Genomic DNA, 17,195 nt, shown 5'->3' on the forward strand with positions numbered 1-17,195 from the left:
TATAAAAAATGGGAACGTGGACAAATTGCTAAGGAGGAGAGCAGAAGAATAGCGCAAGCATGTATGGACAAAATGAGAAAGGCTAAGACCCAAAATGAGTTACAACTAGCAAGAGACATAAAAGGGAATAAGAAAAGGTTCTTTAATACATTAGGAGCTAGAAAAAGACAAAGGAAAGCATAGGTCCTCTACTTAGCGGGGAAGTAGTGCTAATAACTGATAACATCAAGAAGGCTGAAGTGGTTAATACCTGTTTTGCTTCAGTCCTCACTGAAAAGGTTAATGGTGACCAAATACTCAATACAATTAATATTAACAACAAGGGGAAAGGAACCGAAGCAAAAGTAGGGGGAAAAAAGGTTAACGAATATTTAGATAAGTCAGATGTATTCAAGTCAACAGGGCCTGATGAAATTCATCCTAGAGTACTTAAGAACTAGCTGAAGCTATCGCTGAACTGTTAGCAATGAACTTTGAGAACTCATGGAATATAGATGAGGTTCCAGAGGACTGGAACTTAGTACCTATCTTTAAAAAGGGGAACAAAGAGGACCCTGGGAATTATAGACCATTCAGCCTAACCTAGATATCTGGAAAGATACCAGAACAAATTATTAAACAATCAATTTGTTAGTACCTAGAGGATAATAGGGTTATAAGGGACAAAGAGTCCTGTGGCACCTTATAGACTAACAGCCGAATTGGAGCATAAGCTTTCGTGGGTGAAGACCCATTTTGTCAGATGCATGTAGTGGAAATTTCCAGAGGCAGGTATAAATATGCAGGCAAGAATCAGTCTAGAGATAACGAGGTTAGATCAATCAGGGAGGATGAGGCCCTCTTCTAGCAGTTGAGGTGTGAACACCAAGGGAGGAGAAACTGCTTTTGTAGTTGGCTAGCCATTCACAGTCTTTGTTTAATCCTGAGCTGATGGTGTCAAATTTGCAAATGTACTGAAGCTCAGCAGTTTCTCTTTGAAGTCTGGTCCTGAAGATTTTTTCCTGCAGGATGGCTACCTTTAAATCTGCTATTGTGTGTCCAGGGAGATTGAAGTGTTGTAACATAACCGGTTCATTCACCTGCACATCCACCAATGTAATATACTCCATCATGTGCCTGCAATGCCCCTCTGCTATGTACATCGGCCAAACTGGACAGGCCCTACGTAAAAGGATAAATGGACACAAGTCAGATATTAGGAATGGCAATATACAAAAACCTGTAGGAGAACACTTCAACATCCCTTGCTAATTAGGAAAAACTTGCTAATTATAAGGGTAGTTAAGCTCTGGAATAGGTTTCCAAGGGAGCTTGTGGAATCCACATCATTTAAGAACACCTGTCAGGGACAGTCTAGGTTCACTTGGTCCTGCCTCAGCACAGAGATCTTGAGATCCCTTCCAGCCATACATTTCTGGGATTTCCATTGCAGCTCCAAACCCTTTTTCTCCTTCACTGTCTACCCAGCCATTCTCTCTTGCTCTGCTCTCTTTCCTTCCTCACTTTTTTCTCTTCCCATTTGTCTCCCACTCTCACTTCCCTCCTCTTTTATCTTTCCCTTCCCCCCTTCACTAGTCTCTCTCTCACCCCTTTTCCTGGTCCACAGCCCACTGCTGATCTTTTGTCTCCTCTTCTCTCCATTCCTTGCTGAGCTATTTTACCACTATGAAAGAAGGGAGAGAGCATTATGGAAAGTGAGGATACAAAAGTAACCATAAAAGGAAGGACGAGGTTTGACACTTGTTTGTAGTGGCTCTTTAGGTAATCACTAGGCATGTAGTTGGTGGGGAAATACCTTTGTCTTTACTGATAGTTTCATTGTTTGACTCCAGGTAAAAACATCTCCAATGTGGAAGAGTCGGTCACACTGGATAACGGAGGCTTCACAGCCCTGGAGCTCAACAGCCGACATCTCAACGTAAAGAGCACTTTCTCCAAGAAGAATGGGACGAGGTAGGATGATGGACCCTCTTTGTCTCAGTGTTGGCCGTAGCATTCAGTTATTGCCTAGCTTCAAACCTACCACAGGACAAGCAAAGGGGATTATGGGGTGGAGCTCTGTTTGGAGGATATGGTGAAAACTGTGGGCTAATAGCTAAGCCTCTGCCCCAGAATGCAACATCAGCCCCTGATGGTAGATGCCATGATCAATGATTAAAGAGATCTAGGCCTGGAGTGGGACAGTAAACTTCTCATTTCAGGATTGAGATAAGTGACTGTGTTTTTGGAGTTCAGAAGAGGGTGGGAACAGGTTGATATGTTGTGTCCAGGTATGAAAAGGATTGTGGATTGTAGGACATGTAGTGTACCCATTATTTAATGTTCCATATGCTTTCTCCTGATGTCCACCTAGGTCCCCTCCTCGCCCAAGCCCTGGTGGGCTGCACTACTCAGATGAGGATATCTGCAACAAGTACAATGGAGCAGTGCTGACTGAGAGTGTGGCCCTGAATGAGAAGCCTTTGGAAGTGTCAGAATCAGAGGTGAGTACATCCCCCTTCCCTGGCCTCTCCTCCCATCAAGCAGTGCCAAGGCCTTGCACAGTCACTGAACTCACTCATCTCCTCACTGCATGCAGCAGGTTCTCTGGAAACAGATTTCCATGCCTGCATTATGCTACTTTTGCATCAGTTTTTCATATTCAGGCACAGTACTTCGGGGCACTCAAACCTTAGAGTCTCGTGGCCCCTCCCCTCTAGAATAGCATCTGTCTTTAAAACTAAAATGCCGTGGTGAAGAATAATGAGCAGGTGCCAACCGGAAGAACTTGAGGTCCTGTCAGATATTATTAATAAAAGGCAAATGCAAAGCAGTAGGCTTCACTGGTTAGGCACTGAGCTTCCCACTCTCCCTTCAATGTTATCACCCTGAAGCTCCTGGAAAGAAAGCATGAAACAACATGCCGTGAGAAGTCCAGCTCCGCGCATCTACTGTTTGAAGTGACATTTAATCAGAAATGAATTTCACATCATGGAACTGACCCAAATGTGGGAGATAGTTTGGAATTTGACAGTGAGTATCTTTTGCAGCTGATAGGCAATTCCAGTCACTACTGAGGTTCCATAGAGCGGGTCTTTTATTTGTAAAAATTCTATGTCACCTTCCATTCAAGAATCTCTACCGTTGTGAGTTAGGTAAGTATCCTTGTGTTACGGATGGGGAAACTGAGTCACAGAGGAGTGACTTTCCACAAGATCACATAGCAAATCATTGTTAAAGCCAGGATGCAGGTTTTCTGATCCCAGTCTTATGCTCTAACCACAAGGCTAATCTGCCTTCCTTTCTGTTTGCTAGTGGTTTTCAAACTGGGATACACAAGCTCTCTGCAGGGGGTATGCAAGAAAATTCCTATAATAGCTGACAATGCATTTTATATAGTAAGACTTGGCAATCTGATTCTAGATATATTATAACCCTATCTCGGATGGGGTATGAAATAGACTACATTATTTGGAAAGGGGTACGCAGCCTAAAAAGTTTGAAAACCATGTATTCTGCGAGGAAGACAGTACTGTGTACTATTGCTGTGTATTTGACAGTCCTCTATTTTCTATCTCACATTCGCTTTATGAAGCGCTTATAGTCTGTATAAACTCAGCAGGAGCCCTGGCTTAAAAGGCAGGCTTTAGAACTGGCAGTGAGGAATGTGCAGAAAGGTACATTTGTCTCTCAAATTGGGTGCTGTCAGCTGAAATCTTGATGAATCCGAGCTGACAGCACAAGCAGCAAGAAGTGGGCCAAAATATTTCAGATCTGACCCTTCCAGCAAGAATAAACCAAAAGCAGCAAGTGGGGAAAGAAGATGACAGTTTTCATCTGCAGCTTCTCTGCACCTGCAGCTACAGCTGCTGTTTTTTATTTTTATTTTTTTTCTTCTTGCTGGTTTCCTGGCTCTGACCTCTTGTTAATTACCCTGGACAGCCTGCCATTTTATGTTGCCCTGTGACCAACCCTCCGTGCAGTCAGTGTTTCTTGTTGTAGCTCAAGCAAGCTACAGTCTCTTTGTGATGTACACAGATTACCTACAGATTAAATCCATGATATCTGTGGTCATGTCCCTGTACCAACCCATCATGAAACATGCCATTAATACAATTTGGTGAGCGTGATCATGAATTTAGCACTGGCACTTTCTGACATTAATTTCAATATTCCATGTGTTGTTTTCTGTATAGTGCACGAAAACCATCTCACAAGTCGTCATTTCTGCCCTACATAAGTGGGCCCTGTTTACACAGCATAGACAGAGGAAAGTGAATTTTATCCTTGCTATTTCCTTTGTATTCCTTTCTGTGCATGCTTCTATGCAAACAAAATGTGCCACCCATTTTTCCTTGGGGCTCAGATATGCAGCCCTTCTATATAGTGACTTTGATGCTTGCTTGTTTTTCGTGAGGAATGCTTTTAGGCAAGACATGTTAATGGGCTCCCAGCAGAGGTATCAGTAGGGGATACTGCCTTTTGATTAGTCTGGAAATGCTGTTTAGTTTGCGATCGTTGACCACTTCTGTCTTACAGAATTTGAGTATCTTTTCTCTCTCCCTCTTTTGTGTTTTCTGCTCGTTTAGTTTCAGTTCTCACGGGGTTTCTTAGGAGACGAGCTTTATTTTCCCAGGATTTCAGCCTTTCCGTCATCTTTAGCAGAAAAAGATGTTCTCCATGATACAGATGTCTCATTTCCATGTGGGCACTGCAGAGGCTCTGTCCTTTGCAGCAGGAGATGTTCTGATGCTGTTTTCCTCTGATGCCTCTTTGTATGCGTCTTGGATTCCACTTAATACAGTGTGCATTTGGCCAGCTGAGGCCAAAATTGTGCTTTTTGCTTTCAGCCCAGATGTCATCTTGTTGAATTTTTGCTTTAACCTCTTAGCCTGAAAAGTGCCAAGATTTGGCATGGCGGAGAGGGAAATCAGCTGCCTCCAAGTCCCATGGTGTCACTCAAATGTGAACAAGGCCATCATAAGAGACTCATGGACTGATTCGCCACAGTTAGATCAGTACACAGCTGTCTGGGAGCACTGCCTCTGAGCCTCCCAGTGAAGGAAGAGAGCAGGGAAAAAAATGGGAGAAGAATATACAGTATTCAAATATGCATATAAAAAATACTAACATACACTTCACGTCCTGGAATACACTTCACATCCTGGAAGCCAAGTATTTGCAGATGGAAATGATTTAATTGGCATCTACAGTAGACGGAGCAGTCGAGTAATGAGAGAGTAAGTGCCAAATGACAATTAATGATAAAAAACCAAAGCTCTTAGGTACAAGCTCAAACAGGTTAGGCACTGTGCAGATACCTTCGGGGAGTTCTGAGGCCCGTGCGTAGTCGCTTGGCACAGCTCACCTTTCACCAAGCTAGAGGAGGAGCCATCGTTTTTGGGGAGGTCGGAAGGTTGTTTGTTTGTTTTTTGTCATTTCCTAAAGAGTTTCTCCAGAACCTGATGCTTTCACAAATTATCTGGCCATGCTGAATGCTAGTGCTTACGATGGTACATTGATGCTCTATGCACTATAACTGAATTGTGGTTTCTCAGCTCTGTATGAATATAGTCTATTATTCACTTATAATTCATTATTGAGAAGGAATTAATTAGTATCCAATAAAATTCTCCCACTGATTTTGATTAAGACGGTACCACGTGGAAGCCAGCTGTAGATGGCACATTAATAATTATACCTACCTCTCCCAAAGGCTACATCTACACTACAAGCCAGGGGGGTGATTCCGAGCTCACACAGACATACTCGGGCTAACTCTCATCAAGCTACAATGCGAAAAATAGTAGTGTAGCTACGGTAGCACAGGCCACAGAGGCACGGGCTAGGTGCCCCAAGTGTGTATTCACGAGGTTCAGGTGGGTTTGTGCTCCAGGCAGCTAGCTCATGCCACTACAGCTGCTGCCGGTGCTACTGCTGCTACACTACTCCTTTTAGCATGCTAGGTCGATAATAGCTTGTGTGCGTATGTCTATGCGAGCTGGGAATCGCATCTCTAGCTCGTAGTGTAGATGTACCCTCAGTGAATAGATATCAGAGTGTCCACAGACATCTTTGCCTGTCTGTTTCCTTGTCCTCTCTCCTACTCCTTACTCTCAACGTGGCTGACTGATTTCATTTCAGCCAATAGGGTGCAGATGGTTCGTGAACTCACAGGGGAAAGTGATGACTGGTCCTGATACTGTCACTCGGCAATGAGATGAGCTATTCATAGGTAGGGAGGAAGAAGTGAAGAGCGAGGAAAAAGTAGATGTCACAGGAAAAAACATCACTGGCTATGCCTGTATTGGTGCAGTCATTGGCAAGAGCTGCTATTGTCTACATTGTTGGTTATAAATGAACATATATGTGAACACTTCAGCTCCAATCGCTTTTTAAGAAGTTTGACAACCCAGGACTATTTTCAAATTTCCCATAATACTAACTCACTAGTCCCTCATTTGTCTCCTAAATAGCATTTGTGTCTTTCATCTTACCAATAAAATACTTAAATTGTCAGGCATTTTCTTTATTTGTTGCTTCAGTGGCATGCACGCACCTTTGCTGTCAGATTAGAAACTGACAACCACAGCCAATCAAATTCCAGCCTACCATAGTTTCCTAGGTAACAAACCCATAATCATGGTAAACGGCTGCATACAACAGAGAAAACAAATAATAAAAAAAACCAACCCTACAGCATTTCCATGTAGGCAATAGTTCTGAATCCTTAAAAATAATATATCCATTCCACAAAATGATCCTGTAAGCAATCTTGGTCATAATGGGAGACAGTGGGGGAAATATACCTTGATACTCCCTGGTTTACCACCACAGAGAGAGAACTGGGACTCGAGCCGGGAGAAAATTTTTGGATAAATAGTTTGTTCACTGAAAAATGCAGTTTTGGTCAACCTGAAACTGTTCCCAAATTTTACATGAATTCACCAAATGGTTTTGGCGAGGGTCCGAGAGCCTAGTCTCCAGCCCAAACCCAACTGTCTACACTGCAATTTTGTAGCCCCGTAGTCCTATGAAACTTGTATCATCTACGTCTGGCCCAGAGGTTGCCAACTTTTCTTTCAGATATGGACTTTGCCACTATTATCCATGTGTAAGCAGGGTCTGAATGAACTCTCCCCAACAGCTAGTTGGGAGTGGGAGCGACTTCAGGAGCAAACTGTATTTACATGAACACATCTACTCTGCCAAGATATCCAGCAGATAGAGCGGTGTTGCTCAAAGTGATCAACTTTGCCTGGTGTTGGGTTACTGTAGCGGGGCGACGATTCACCTCTGCGGCGCCTCCTGATGGTCATCCAGGGAATTAACTCTTTCCACTCAGGAGCGCCCTCTGCAGGCCGGTGTCCCACTTGCCGCTGGCCACGGTGTCCCTCCCGGACCCCGGTGCCCCTTCTCTCGGGGTTCTGCCCCCTGCAGAACCCCTGACCCCCTATCCCCACCTCACCTCAGTCTTTGGCTACTGCCAGTCACCGTCTAGCCCCTGCTCATTGGGGCAGACTGCACTATAATTGCCACTCATCATCGGCAAGGAGGGTTTGGACCTGCTGCCTCTGCCTATCCTTAGGCTGCCCTCCGCAACCCCAGTACCTTTTCCAGCCTTTAACAAGGCCTGCCGCCTGGGAGTTTTCCAGGCCAGAGCTCCCCAGCTCCTCTGGCCTTTCCCCAGCCCTGCTCCAGTCTAGGTACCCTACTCAGCTCCCAGCAGCCAGGCCCGTCCCTTTCAACATCTTGAGAGAGACTCTGGAGCTCTGGCTAGCAGCCCTTTTATAGGGGCCAGCTGCAGCCTGATTGGGGTGTGGCCCCAGTTGAGGCTGCTTCCCCAATCAGGCTTTCCCCAGTCACAGCCCTCTCCAGGGCTGTTTTTAACCCCTCCGGGCAGGAGTGGGGTGACCACCCCGCTACAGTCACTTTAGTACTGAATGCAGGGGTGGTGAAATGTTGTTATCAATGTTGCTGTCTTTATTGTATGAATAAAGGGGAGCAGAACTGTGCTTCACCTGTCCCAAATGAGGGGGTCACCCTCAGCTGAAAGGACCTCGTTAAGCCAGAGGCTCGAATGCCAGAGCCCTGTGAAAGCAGGACGGTGGGGACAGGTGTTCTATCCAAGAGGTTTGGACTCTCCCTAAGGATTCCAGGTCTGGTTTAACTTGTTCCTCCCCAGTATTCAAAGACAGAGCTAAATAGGCTGCATTCAGAGCCTTTTGTTATTTTAAGTACTCAATACACTGAAATCACTTGTGATGCGGCAGCGTTTCTGCCCAGCCTGCTGAGAGCAAAAAATCAATAAGAGATTAACCTGCAGAGGTGACAGCAGAGAGGCAGGTGATGGGCGACCGGCGAAAGTAGGGAGCAGTTGGCCAGCAGGAGCAGCCAGTGAAAGTGGCAAGCAGGCAGCTGGCGGGGCGGCCAGGCGGTGAGCAATCGCGGCTGGCAGGGCGGCCAAGTGGTGAGGAACAGCGGCTGGCAGGGCGGCCACCAGACAGGAACAGTGGCAGGCAGGACAGCCAACCAAAGCAAGTCTCAGATGGCGGAGCAAGCAAGGTGCCTCCTTCCCCGAGTGGGAGGTAAACACACACAGTTGCACCTCTGAACCCTGGGTCCTCACAGGTGGGGAGGGATAGCTCAGTGGTTTGAGCATTGGCCTGCTAAACCCAGGGTTGTGAGTCCAATCCTTGAGGGGGCCATTTAGGGATCTGAGGCAAAAATCTGTCTGGGGATTGGCCCTACTTTGAGCAGGGGGTTGGACTAGATGACCTCCTGAGGTCCCTTCCAGCCCTGATATCCTATGATTCTAAGGGTAACCACTGTGAGTGTGGGAGCAGAGAGGGGCACGCTAAAGGAACTTTTGGCTGTAGAACTCAAGAACATGAGGCAGAAGACTCTGCCCCACGCACTCTGGGGTGGGTGTCCTGCTCACAGTTTTATGTGTATGAATTCTGCTTGTGGCATTTTCCCTAATTAATGTCGGGTGACTTTTCTCCTTTCACTAAAAGTTTCTTTTCTACTCTCAGACTCTGTGCTTGCGAGTGGGGAAGTATTGTCTCTCAGAGGCGCACAAGGGTGGTGTGTAATTTTCCCAGGTTACTGGGTGGGGGCTCAAGCTGGTTCTGTGTTGTATCGTTGAAAAGGAACCTGTAGATATTGAACCCCACCCTGGCTGCTGCCGGCTCCACCTGGCAGAAGGATTACACATGCTTTTGTTGCCTCAGGATTAGACTATTGCAATGCACTCTACACCTTAAAACCATTCAAAGACTGCCGCTGCTGCAGAGTGTAGTGGCTTGCCTTCTGAGCAGGACATCTTGCTGGCAGTATGTTATACCAATTGTGATGGGTTGCCCCCCACTTTGGGGTGCCACCTGATGTACTGGCAGGGCCTGCCCATTTCACTAGCCTGGGCTCCCTCACCCTGTCCTGCAGTGCCAGGCCCGCAAGCCTCCTGTAGCACACACACAGGTAGGGACATGCCCAACAGCAGAAAGATACAGACACAGAAATCAGCTCTGCGTGGGAAGAATCAGCTAGGGGACTGCCCAGCACTCAAGTGCCCACCCCCTCTGGAGTGCAAACCCAAAATGGTATTGTCCTGCGCTGAACAGAGAACTCTACAGCGAAAGCTCATGAAAATCGCCCCCTCCCTTAATGTGGAGGAAGATATGCACAGCTTCCCCCCCCCCCTCCAGTTATGAGTTGCACAAACTGGTTTAGAGAAAACAAAACAAGTTTATTAACTATAAAGGATAGACTTTAAGTGACTATAAGGGATAACAAACAAAGCGGATTACTGAGCAAATAAAACAAACAAGCAAACTAAGCTTAACATATTAAATAAATTGGTTACAAGTAGTAATTTCTCACCCTAAATGTTGTTTTAGACATTTCTTTCACAGACCAGACACCTTATACAGCCCAGGACCAGCTCTTCTGCCCCCCCTCAGTCCTTGTTTCTTAGATGTTCTCAGCAGTCATCCTGGGTGGGGATTCAGTGAAGAATTAACCTGATTAACGTACTTCCCTGCCTTAAATAGGATTTATATATAGCGGGAATCCTTTGTTTCCCAGTTTAATCCCCACCCCCCACCCCCACTAGTGGAAAAAATACTAGTTGTCCAAGGTGAAATCCAGTACCAGGTGACATGTTCACATGACTCTGCAGTGTCAAAGAAGCCAGGAGTCAAAGATTGTTTGCAGCATCCCAGGAAGATGAGAGATCAGCATCTTCAAAGTCCTATTGTTCTCCCTAATGGCCCATCCAGGCTGATTGAATTCTGTCTGGTCTGAATTCCCCAGGTATAAACCCACTTGTAATTGTTACATAGTCAATATTCCTAACTTCGGATACAGAAATGATACATGCATCCAAATAGGATAATCATATTCAGTAAATCATAACCTTTCCAATGATACCTCATGTGACCCATCTTGCATAAAACACATCTTAGTTATGCAATATTCATATCACAACAACGTCCCTATGAAGAATATGGGGCATAGTGTCACACCAATGCTCTGGGATCTGTGCTAGCTGCCTATTGGTTTCCAGAGAGAGTTTAAGGTGTTGGTTACCTAAATGGCCGACGGGACCGGCCTGCCTGAGAGATTGCCTCTCTCCCTGTGCAATACTGCCATAGCTGCAGTCAGCAGAGGCACTAGAGATGGATCCATGTGTTATAAGACTCTGGAACTCCCCTTAGATCCGAAATAGCCCAAATCTGGTGACGTTCCAGGCAGGCTGCAATAGACATCTGTTCAACAGGGTTTTGGATGAGGCTGACAGTTTGCTTCTCAGGATGATGACAGGGTGGAAAGGAGCATTTTGTAGTTAGCAGGCTGGCTGAGTTCCTTTTGGAGAAATTGTTTAATGCTCCTGGATTTGGTTTTGTTGTAATTATTAATTATGTGTCAGGATGCCCGGAGCACTGCGTAGGCATCTATTTTATTATTCAAAGTGAAATAAATAAGTAATAAAAATACAATAGCTCTGGTAGTGCCAACCCACTGTTAAAAGCAGTAGGATATTTTTTGCAAAATTTCCCTGTTATAAAAAATGCTACTATGTTATAAAAAACTGCTCTGCAAAGATTTTCAAAGCACAGTGGTTAAAAGGCCTAAGACTTGTCTACACACTGTTGCTGGTAAAATGGGCACTGAATTTACTAGTGTCGATGCAGTGTTACTGACAAAGGAATAGGATGAAGGATGTGACATCCTTTTTTAACAATAGTTTACAGGGTATCTGATGCTTGTTCTTTGGGGAATGTTAAAAAGTAATTAAAGAGGGATTTGAAGGAGGAGAGGGCAGTTGTGTAACATACAGGAGATGAATGAACATGTGTTTGCTGTGCAGTGTCACAGATCATAATGACATGGAAACTTCCTAAAGATACACCAACACTTTAAATCTAATGCCAGTAACTATAAACTGCAAACTCTAGTTAGCCATATATCTGTTGTATTTCTTAAACAACTACTGCTTTGGTATCTAAAGACTTTCAGAAGCAACCAGACTATCAAAAAAGAGAAAAACCATTTTTGCATGACAAGCCCAAGGGTGTTAAGAAAAGACCTAAATTATGGAAATGTTTGAGCAAATATTTGTACATTTTACGATGTCTGTTCTTGGTGGGAATAGAAATACAAGACAAAGGTGCACCTGAAATGCATCCCTCATCGAAGGCTTTGCTTTTGTCTCTGTGTTCTGATGGCATCTACAAACCAGTTGAGATTCTGTCTGTTGGGTAACAGCAGCACCACTTCAAAAGCAGGGCAGACCTACGAAGCTTGTTTGATTGCACCTAAAGGAGCTTCCAGACTCCAGCTAGCTGGTGGTGGGTGCTCCTTAGCTGGCTAGCCACCTTGCACAATTGGTTGATGGAATAAGAGTCTATCTGAGCACAGGCGAACACATGGACCATCCCAGGAAAGCGACTCCACCACTTTGGAAATGCTCTTTCAGCCCTGGTGCTCAATTATCTTTCAATATTGCTAGTTTTGTAAAACAACCTTATAAGGGGCAATAAGGGCAATTGTTCTGTGCTTGAAATCAAATGTGATTTTGTTTAATTTCCTTTATAACGACATAGCTAATTTCAAAAATCAGTTGGGCTTGCGAGCAAAACCCAGTCACATGCGGGTGCCTCAGTGTTATCACGATAAACACTGGATAGCAAATTTGGCTCAAGCCAGGGAATTTGCATGAATATTTTTTTCCTACGTATCAAAATGTGATAGATACAGAGAAACTTTTTCTGTTCAACATTTATTAAGATTTCACTTGTCTTGACATTGAAACTGTGAGCGTTTTGATGAAATGATTGAAGGCTTTTTATTTCACTGGGACATCTGTACATTCCCTTGCATCTTCTACTGAAATAGAGCTTGTTACTCTTACAGCAGTGAATTGAGACAGATCTCTGTGTCTCCTCCAGCAAGGGTCCATTGGGCAGGGCTCTCTCTCCAGCCCAATTCCACTGTCACAGAGCTGTGCTAAATCAGAGCACAGTACTTTTCTACGTGGGCTGCACTTAGACTGCAGACCTGCCTATCCTAAATATACAGGCTTGTGGTGTATGTGATGGTGGTGATTTTGTATAATCTGTATTAGTAAATAACAACCTAAGTCATGGATGCTAATGGCTGTTTTCTCTCTAATGCTGCAGGCCACTGACTCGGATTACGAAGATGAGTTGCCAAAGCACTCTTTTGTGAACCATTATATGAGTGACCCCACATACTACAATTCTTGGAAGCGTCAGCAGAAGGGTGTGAAGCACCCAACGCCCTACAGGTATGAAGAGTGCGCGGCGAGTGAGACAGAACCCTATTTCCAGACTGTCATCACAACGCAGAGCACAGGTGGGGTGTACACCCCAACAGGACAGCCTGCTCCCGGCTCACGGACTCCAGTGACAGGGTTCTCCTCCTTTGTCTGACACTGGGAGGGACCTGACAGCACAGCGGAAACTCCTGTCAAGATGAGAATGACCTATCACAGTGACTGTGTGTGTGATCGGTGCAGTGAACTGTGGGTAAATTTCTCTATCAGGGTAAAACAGAGGTGAACGTGAATGAGTCTATTTTTCTGAAGACAATCAACTCTTAAAACACGGAGCTGAACGTGCTAAACTTTTGTTTAAAAAAATATTCTGAAAAGGTACAATTTTAACCACTTGTGAATAGTAGGGGGGGTTTTTAACCACTTTTGTAACACTGCTTCAGGAAGCAGTTCCCATATTCTTCTTTCCTCTTTCCAACCAAGGAGGTGAATTCCCTTGATGCTGTGGGTGAGTTTGTGATGTAATTTGAGGAGAAAACACAGGAAACCTCCCAAGATCTCCCCCACCCCCATCAGGATCAAGTAGGAATATTTAAAGAGGGGGGAATGTTTTTCATGAAAAGCCACAACATTCTTTCCCCTGCTCCTTATCACCATTCTGCCTCCACCTTAGAAACACCAGCTGATTAGTTTACAGTGGTATCACTTCTCTTGCCTGTAGGTTCGCTATGGGTGTTTCTGATAACGAATATCTTACCTGCTTTTCTATCCGACTCAAACAGGGTTCTTGAATTCCTAAAATATTCCTACCCTCGGGCTCCTCTAAGAGGAGACAGCTTGAAAGTTCTGTAGATGGTACTGGGTGAAGCAGCTAGGATGCTATTCTGATGTGGTATCCATTTGTTCTTGGTGTGGCTCTAACCCGCCTTTGGTAGACTGCATGTGCCATTTCAATTGCAAATCTGAAAGGAAAAAATAGCAAGAAGAGGAAAATTTGAATGAACATGACAGTTACAAACTGGGGAACCTGCTAATTGATTGATTGGTTTTCAGTAATCAAAGTTGTCTTTCCTTGTCGATAGAAGCCAAGCGCCTTCCTCCCCGCCATGCCACTCTGACTTGATTCTGCAGCACTGCCCACTGCTCTGTAAAAAGTACATATTGTTAACAGGGTCGGTTTGTTTTTTATTTAATACAAAGACACATCACACGAAGGGGGTGAGTTTTGGTGTCCACCGGTGCCTTTTATTGATTGTTGCAGCTTTGTACAAGAGAGAAGCGACAAAATGTCTCCAAATAAAGTTCAACGGGTTTTCAAACGTTAGGGTTGCAAATTACCTCGTGCACATTTACAGGCTCGCTCTGTGCACCAAACCTCCGGCCTTTAGAAATGAGAGAGCTTTTTTTGTTTGTTTTACATCCGTTTTGTACTGCCCCATTTTTGACCCGCAGCGCTGCAGGCTTTTACCCAAGTCTGTTGTGTTTCTCAGTAAGTGGTTGTTTTCAAGGGGAAGCTGTCAGTGGTTTAAAGAATCCTAGTCCAGCTTTTGGATTTAGCAACAGTCCTGCGACACCATTTCTACATGAGGTGTTTGAAACAATTAGTGTGGAGTAATCATGTCCTTGGCACTGCTGCCATCTGGCAGTTCCTTCCAGGTGTGTTTGGGGAACAGCCATGAAAAATTGGCACTGCTGCAAGTGATGAAGGCACCTTTGGGGGCGGGTGTGGAACAGCCTTGGCATTACTATCATTGCTATTTGTCCACATCTCTCAGCAGAGGCGTGAAACAGCTTTGGCATTGTCCCAGCTGCTCCCTGCCAATGGCCTTTAGGGCAGGTTTGAAACAGTCATTGCATTATTACTGCTGTTACCTGCCAGTGCCTCTTCAGGGCAGATGAGGAACTAATTGGGCATTGGCACTTCTTCTGGACAGGTGTGGTGCAACCACAACCTCAGCACAGCTGTTATCTTTCAGTGCCTGCTCAGAGCGGGCGACCTTAGTTCTGCATTATCCTTCAGTACTGCCTCCGGGCACTGCAGCTCTAGGTGCATACTCTGTGTAGCCTTGACATGGGATTTATGTTCCTTTCCAAACGCTTCGGAAAAGAAAGCGATTCCAAACCCAAAACTTCAGAGAGTGCGTTTAACAGCTTTTGAAGTTGAGATAACTATCCACAGTTCTTGGGATGGAAAGTGTCTTGGAGAGACGTGTGCTTGAGGGAAGAAAGGAGCCTCCCTCTCTTCCAGTACTGCTTGTGCACAGGGGACAACTGGAACTTACTGTGAAGGTAAATGGAGAAATGGAGAACATGGAAAGAAACGACTGCACTTTCTGTGCACTTTGACTGTTCTCTTAAGCCATATGGACATTGCTTTAATTAATTAACCGAAAAGAATTTGTTTTGAATCTATTGTTTGAATTTTTGTTTTGTTTCTTGGGGAAATTACATGAGTGAGGGTTTTGCTTTGATTTTTTTAATAGCCTCATTATTTCCTGTGAATTGATTTTTTTCAGCTTTATTATTTCCTGTGTCTGAGTATGTATTTTTAGATTTGTTTTGGGGTTTTTTTGTACAGAATTGTTTCTACAATGTCGCTGCCCTGGCAGTGTGATTGCTGTTGGAATTTTAGTAACTGCGCTGATCCAATAGCCTTGAGGGATGATGTTACTGGAGGCATGTTTCAAGGCCCTTTCTGGTAAGATACCTGGATTGGAAGGTCTTAGATCCAAACCTGGAAAGGCTTAGGTCCAAAGTCAGTGTTAGCTTAAGCAGGTGCACCACCACTGATGACAACACCAGGTCTGAATGTGGCACATGATAGAGCACTTCCTGGAATAGTGTTACCACCACATTGATTTGTATCCCAACTTCCATTCTCATTGAGCAAACAGCTAGTGAACAGTGCATGATCAAAGGAAATGGACCTTAATGGCCACCATTTCCCTGTGGCTTGAAGAGGGGAACGGTGAGAACTTGATAGGGTGAGGTGAAGGGAATATTCCTCCTTCCTTCGACCCTTCTGCTAGTTAAACTGTCAGGAATTTTGTTGAGTTTGTTGAGGGCCTGCTGAATTGGCTGTATGAGAACTCTCTTTGACTCCCAAATAAAAATGTCAAGTGTGATTCTTTTAGGACCTGTTGACACTAACAGAGTAAGTTCTACTCAGTTCTACTCTACCAGTCATTTCCACATCTGTACATGTATTTAGGTTACCCTATCCATAAAGAATGGAAGTGCATGGCCTTAGTTACTCTTACCAAATGGGAATATAACGTGCATTACCCCTCCCACTATCATGTATCATAGTTAAACACATGATGAAGCTGAGCCCCCCGTCATCTGCTGTTAGTATTCTGTAGCTGAAAAAGTATGATTAATAGTTGTGTTTTATTTATTGGGATTTAAGGGATTTAAGATAAATTGCCCTGTCTGGCATGACGCGCCCCATCAGTTAGCAAGAAAGTCCTGTTTCAAAGCTGTGATCTTTGGGAAGCAGATCCTTAAAAAAGTTATGTTTCAAGTTTGAGGAAAACTCAAGACACCATTCCACATTTTAGCCAATAAGACCTGAGTATGCAAATAAACTAAAGTGCACTATAGGTTGAGATAGCTGTATGTCAAAATCCTTCTACCCATCACACCCACCTGCCACCATATCACTGTTCAGAACAATTTTTTAATTCAAAGCTTATATTTAAAAAATCTGTTTCGCTCTTTTGCTCCCTCCCTCCCCCGTGGATCTATTAAAAAACAAAAACAGCATAATTAACGAGTCCATGCAGGAGCACAGAGGGACATCTCTGATCTGATTTTAATGGAAACATATTTTTCTTGTAGTAGCCTTCAAATATATCAAACCTCACACAGGAAAACAGTGCATAATATTACATACCATCTCTGGGCTCAGATGACACTGCAAACCTCTCAGTCAATGATGTCATCTTTGATGTGAGCATATAACCTGAATCTCAAGTTATCCGTGTAACAAATCTAACTCTGTTGAGAAAATTCACACATTAAAAACACCTCTACAAATCTTTTGTATCATTCTGCATAATTCTAAGTATGGATTTTTCTTAACCTCTGGTTCTGTTTCATAAACAACACTGTCCCCCACCAAGCCTCAATCATTCACTCACTCTTTTGAAACACTCTACAAGATCTCTGTTTGATGTATCCACCGAGAAACAAGGTGGGTGAGGTAATATCTTTTATTGTACCAATTTCTGTGGGTGATAGAGACAAACTTTCAGGCCACACAGAGCTCTTCTTCAGGTCTGGAAAAGGTACCCCCAGCATCACAGCATGATTTTTAGTGTCTAGCAGAGTGTGTCCTGGTCTGTGCGGAGCTTGTTTCTGGTCTTCAAACTCCTCTGGCCTTTAAACAACACCCCAGCCTTTCCAAGCTCATCAC

At 44.4% G+C, this 17,195-nt stretch overlaps 1 protein-coding gene across 3 annotated transcripts in view; it reads left to right on the top strand.

The window, feature by feature from the left end:
- Window positions 1–16,814, top strand: part of SDK1 (sidekick cell adhesion molecule 1) — a 672,364-nt gene extending 655,550 nt beyond the window's left edge. For all 3 annotated transcript variants that reach the window (XM_065560139.1, XM_042853129.2, XM_065560140.1), the window contains 3 exons: window positions 1,833–1,953; window positions 2,354–2,483; window positions 12,663–16,814. In XM_065560139.1, coding sequence (XP_065416211.1) covers window positions 1,833–1,953; window positions 2,354–2,483; window positions 12,663–12,935 — 524 coding nt within the window. In that variant the 3' untranslated portion in view covers window positions 12,936–16,814. The remainder of the gene's footprint in view (window positions 1–1,832; window positions 1,954–2,353; window positions 2,484–12,662) is intronic.
- Window positions 16,815–17,195: the final 381 nt, after the last annotated feature.

Source organism: Chrysemys picta, chromosome 10 (assembly GCF_011386835.1).
Source record: "Chrysemys picta bellii isolate R12L10 chromosome 10, ASM1138683v2, whole genome shotgun sequence".
Lineage (NCBI taxonomy): Eukaryota > Metazoa > Chordata > Testudines > Emydidae > Chrysemys > Chrysemys picta.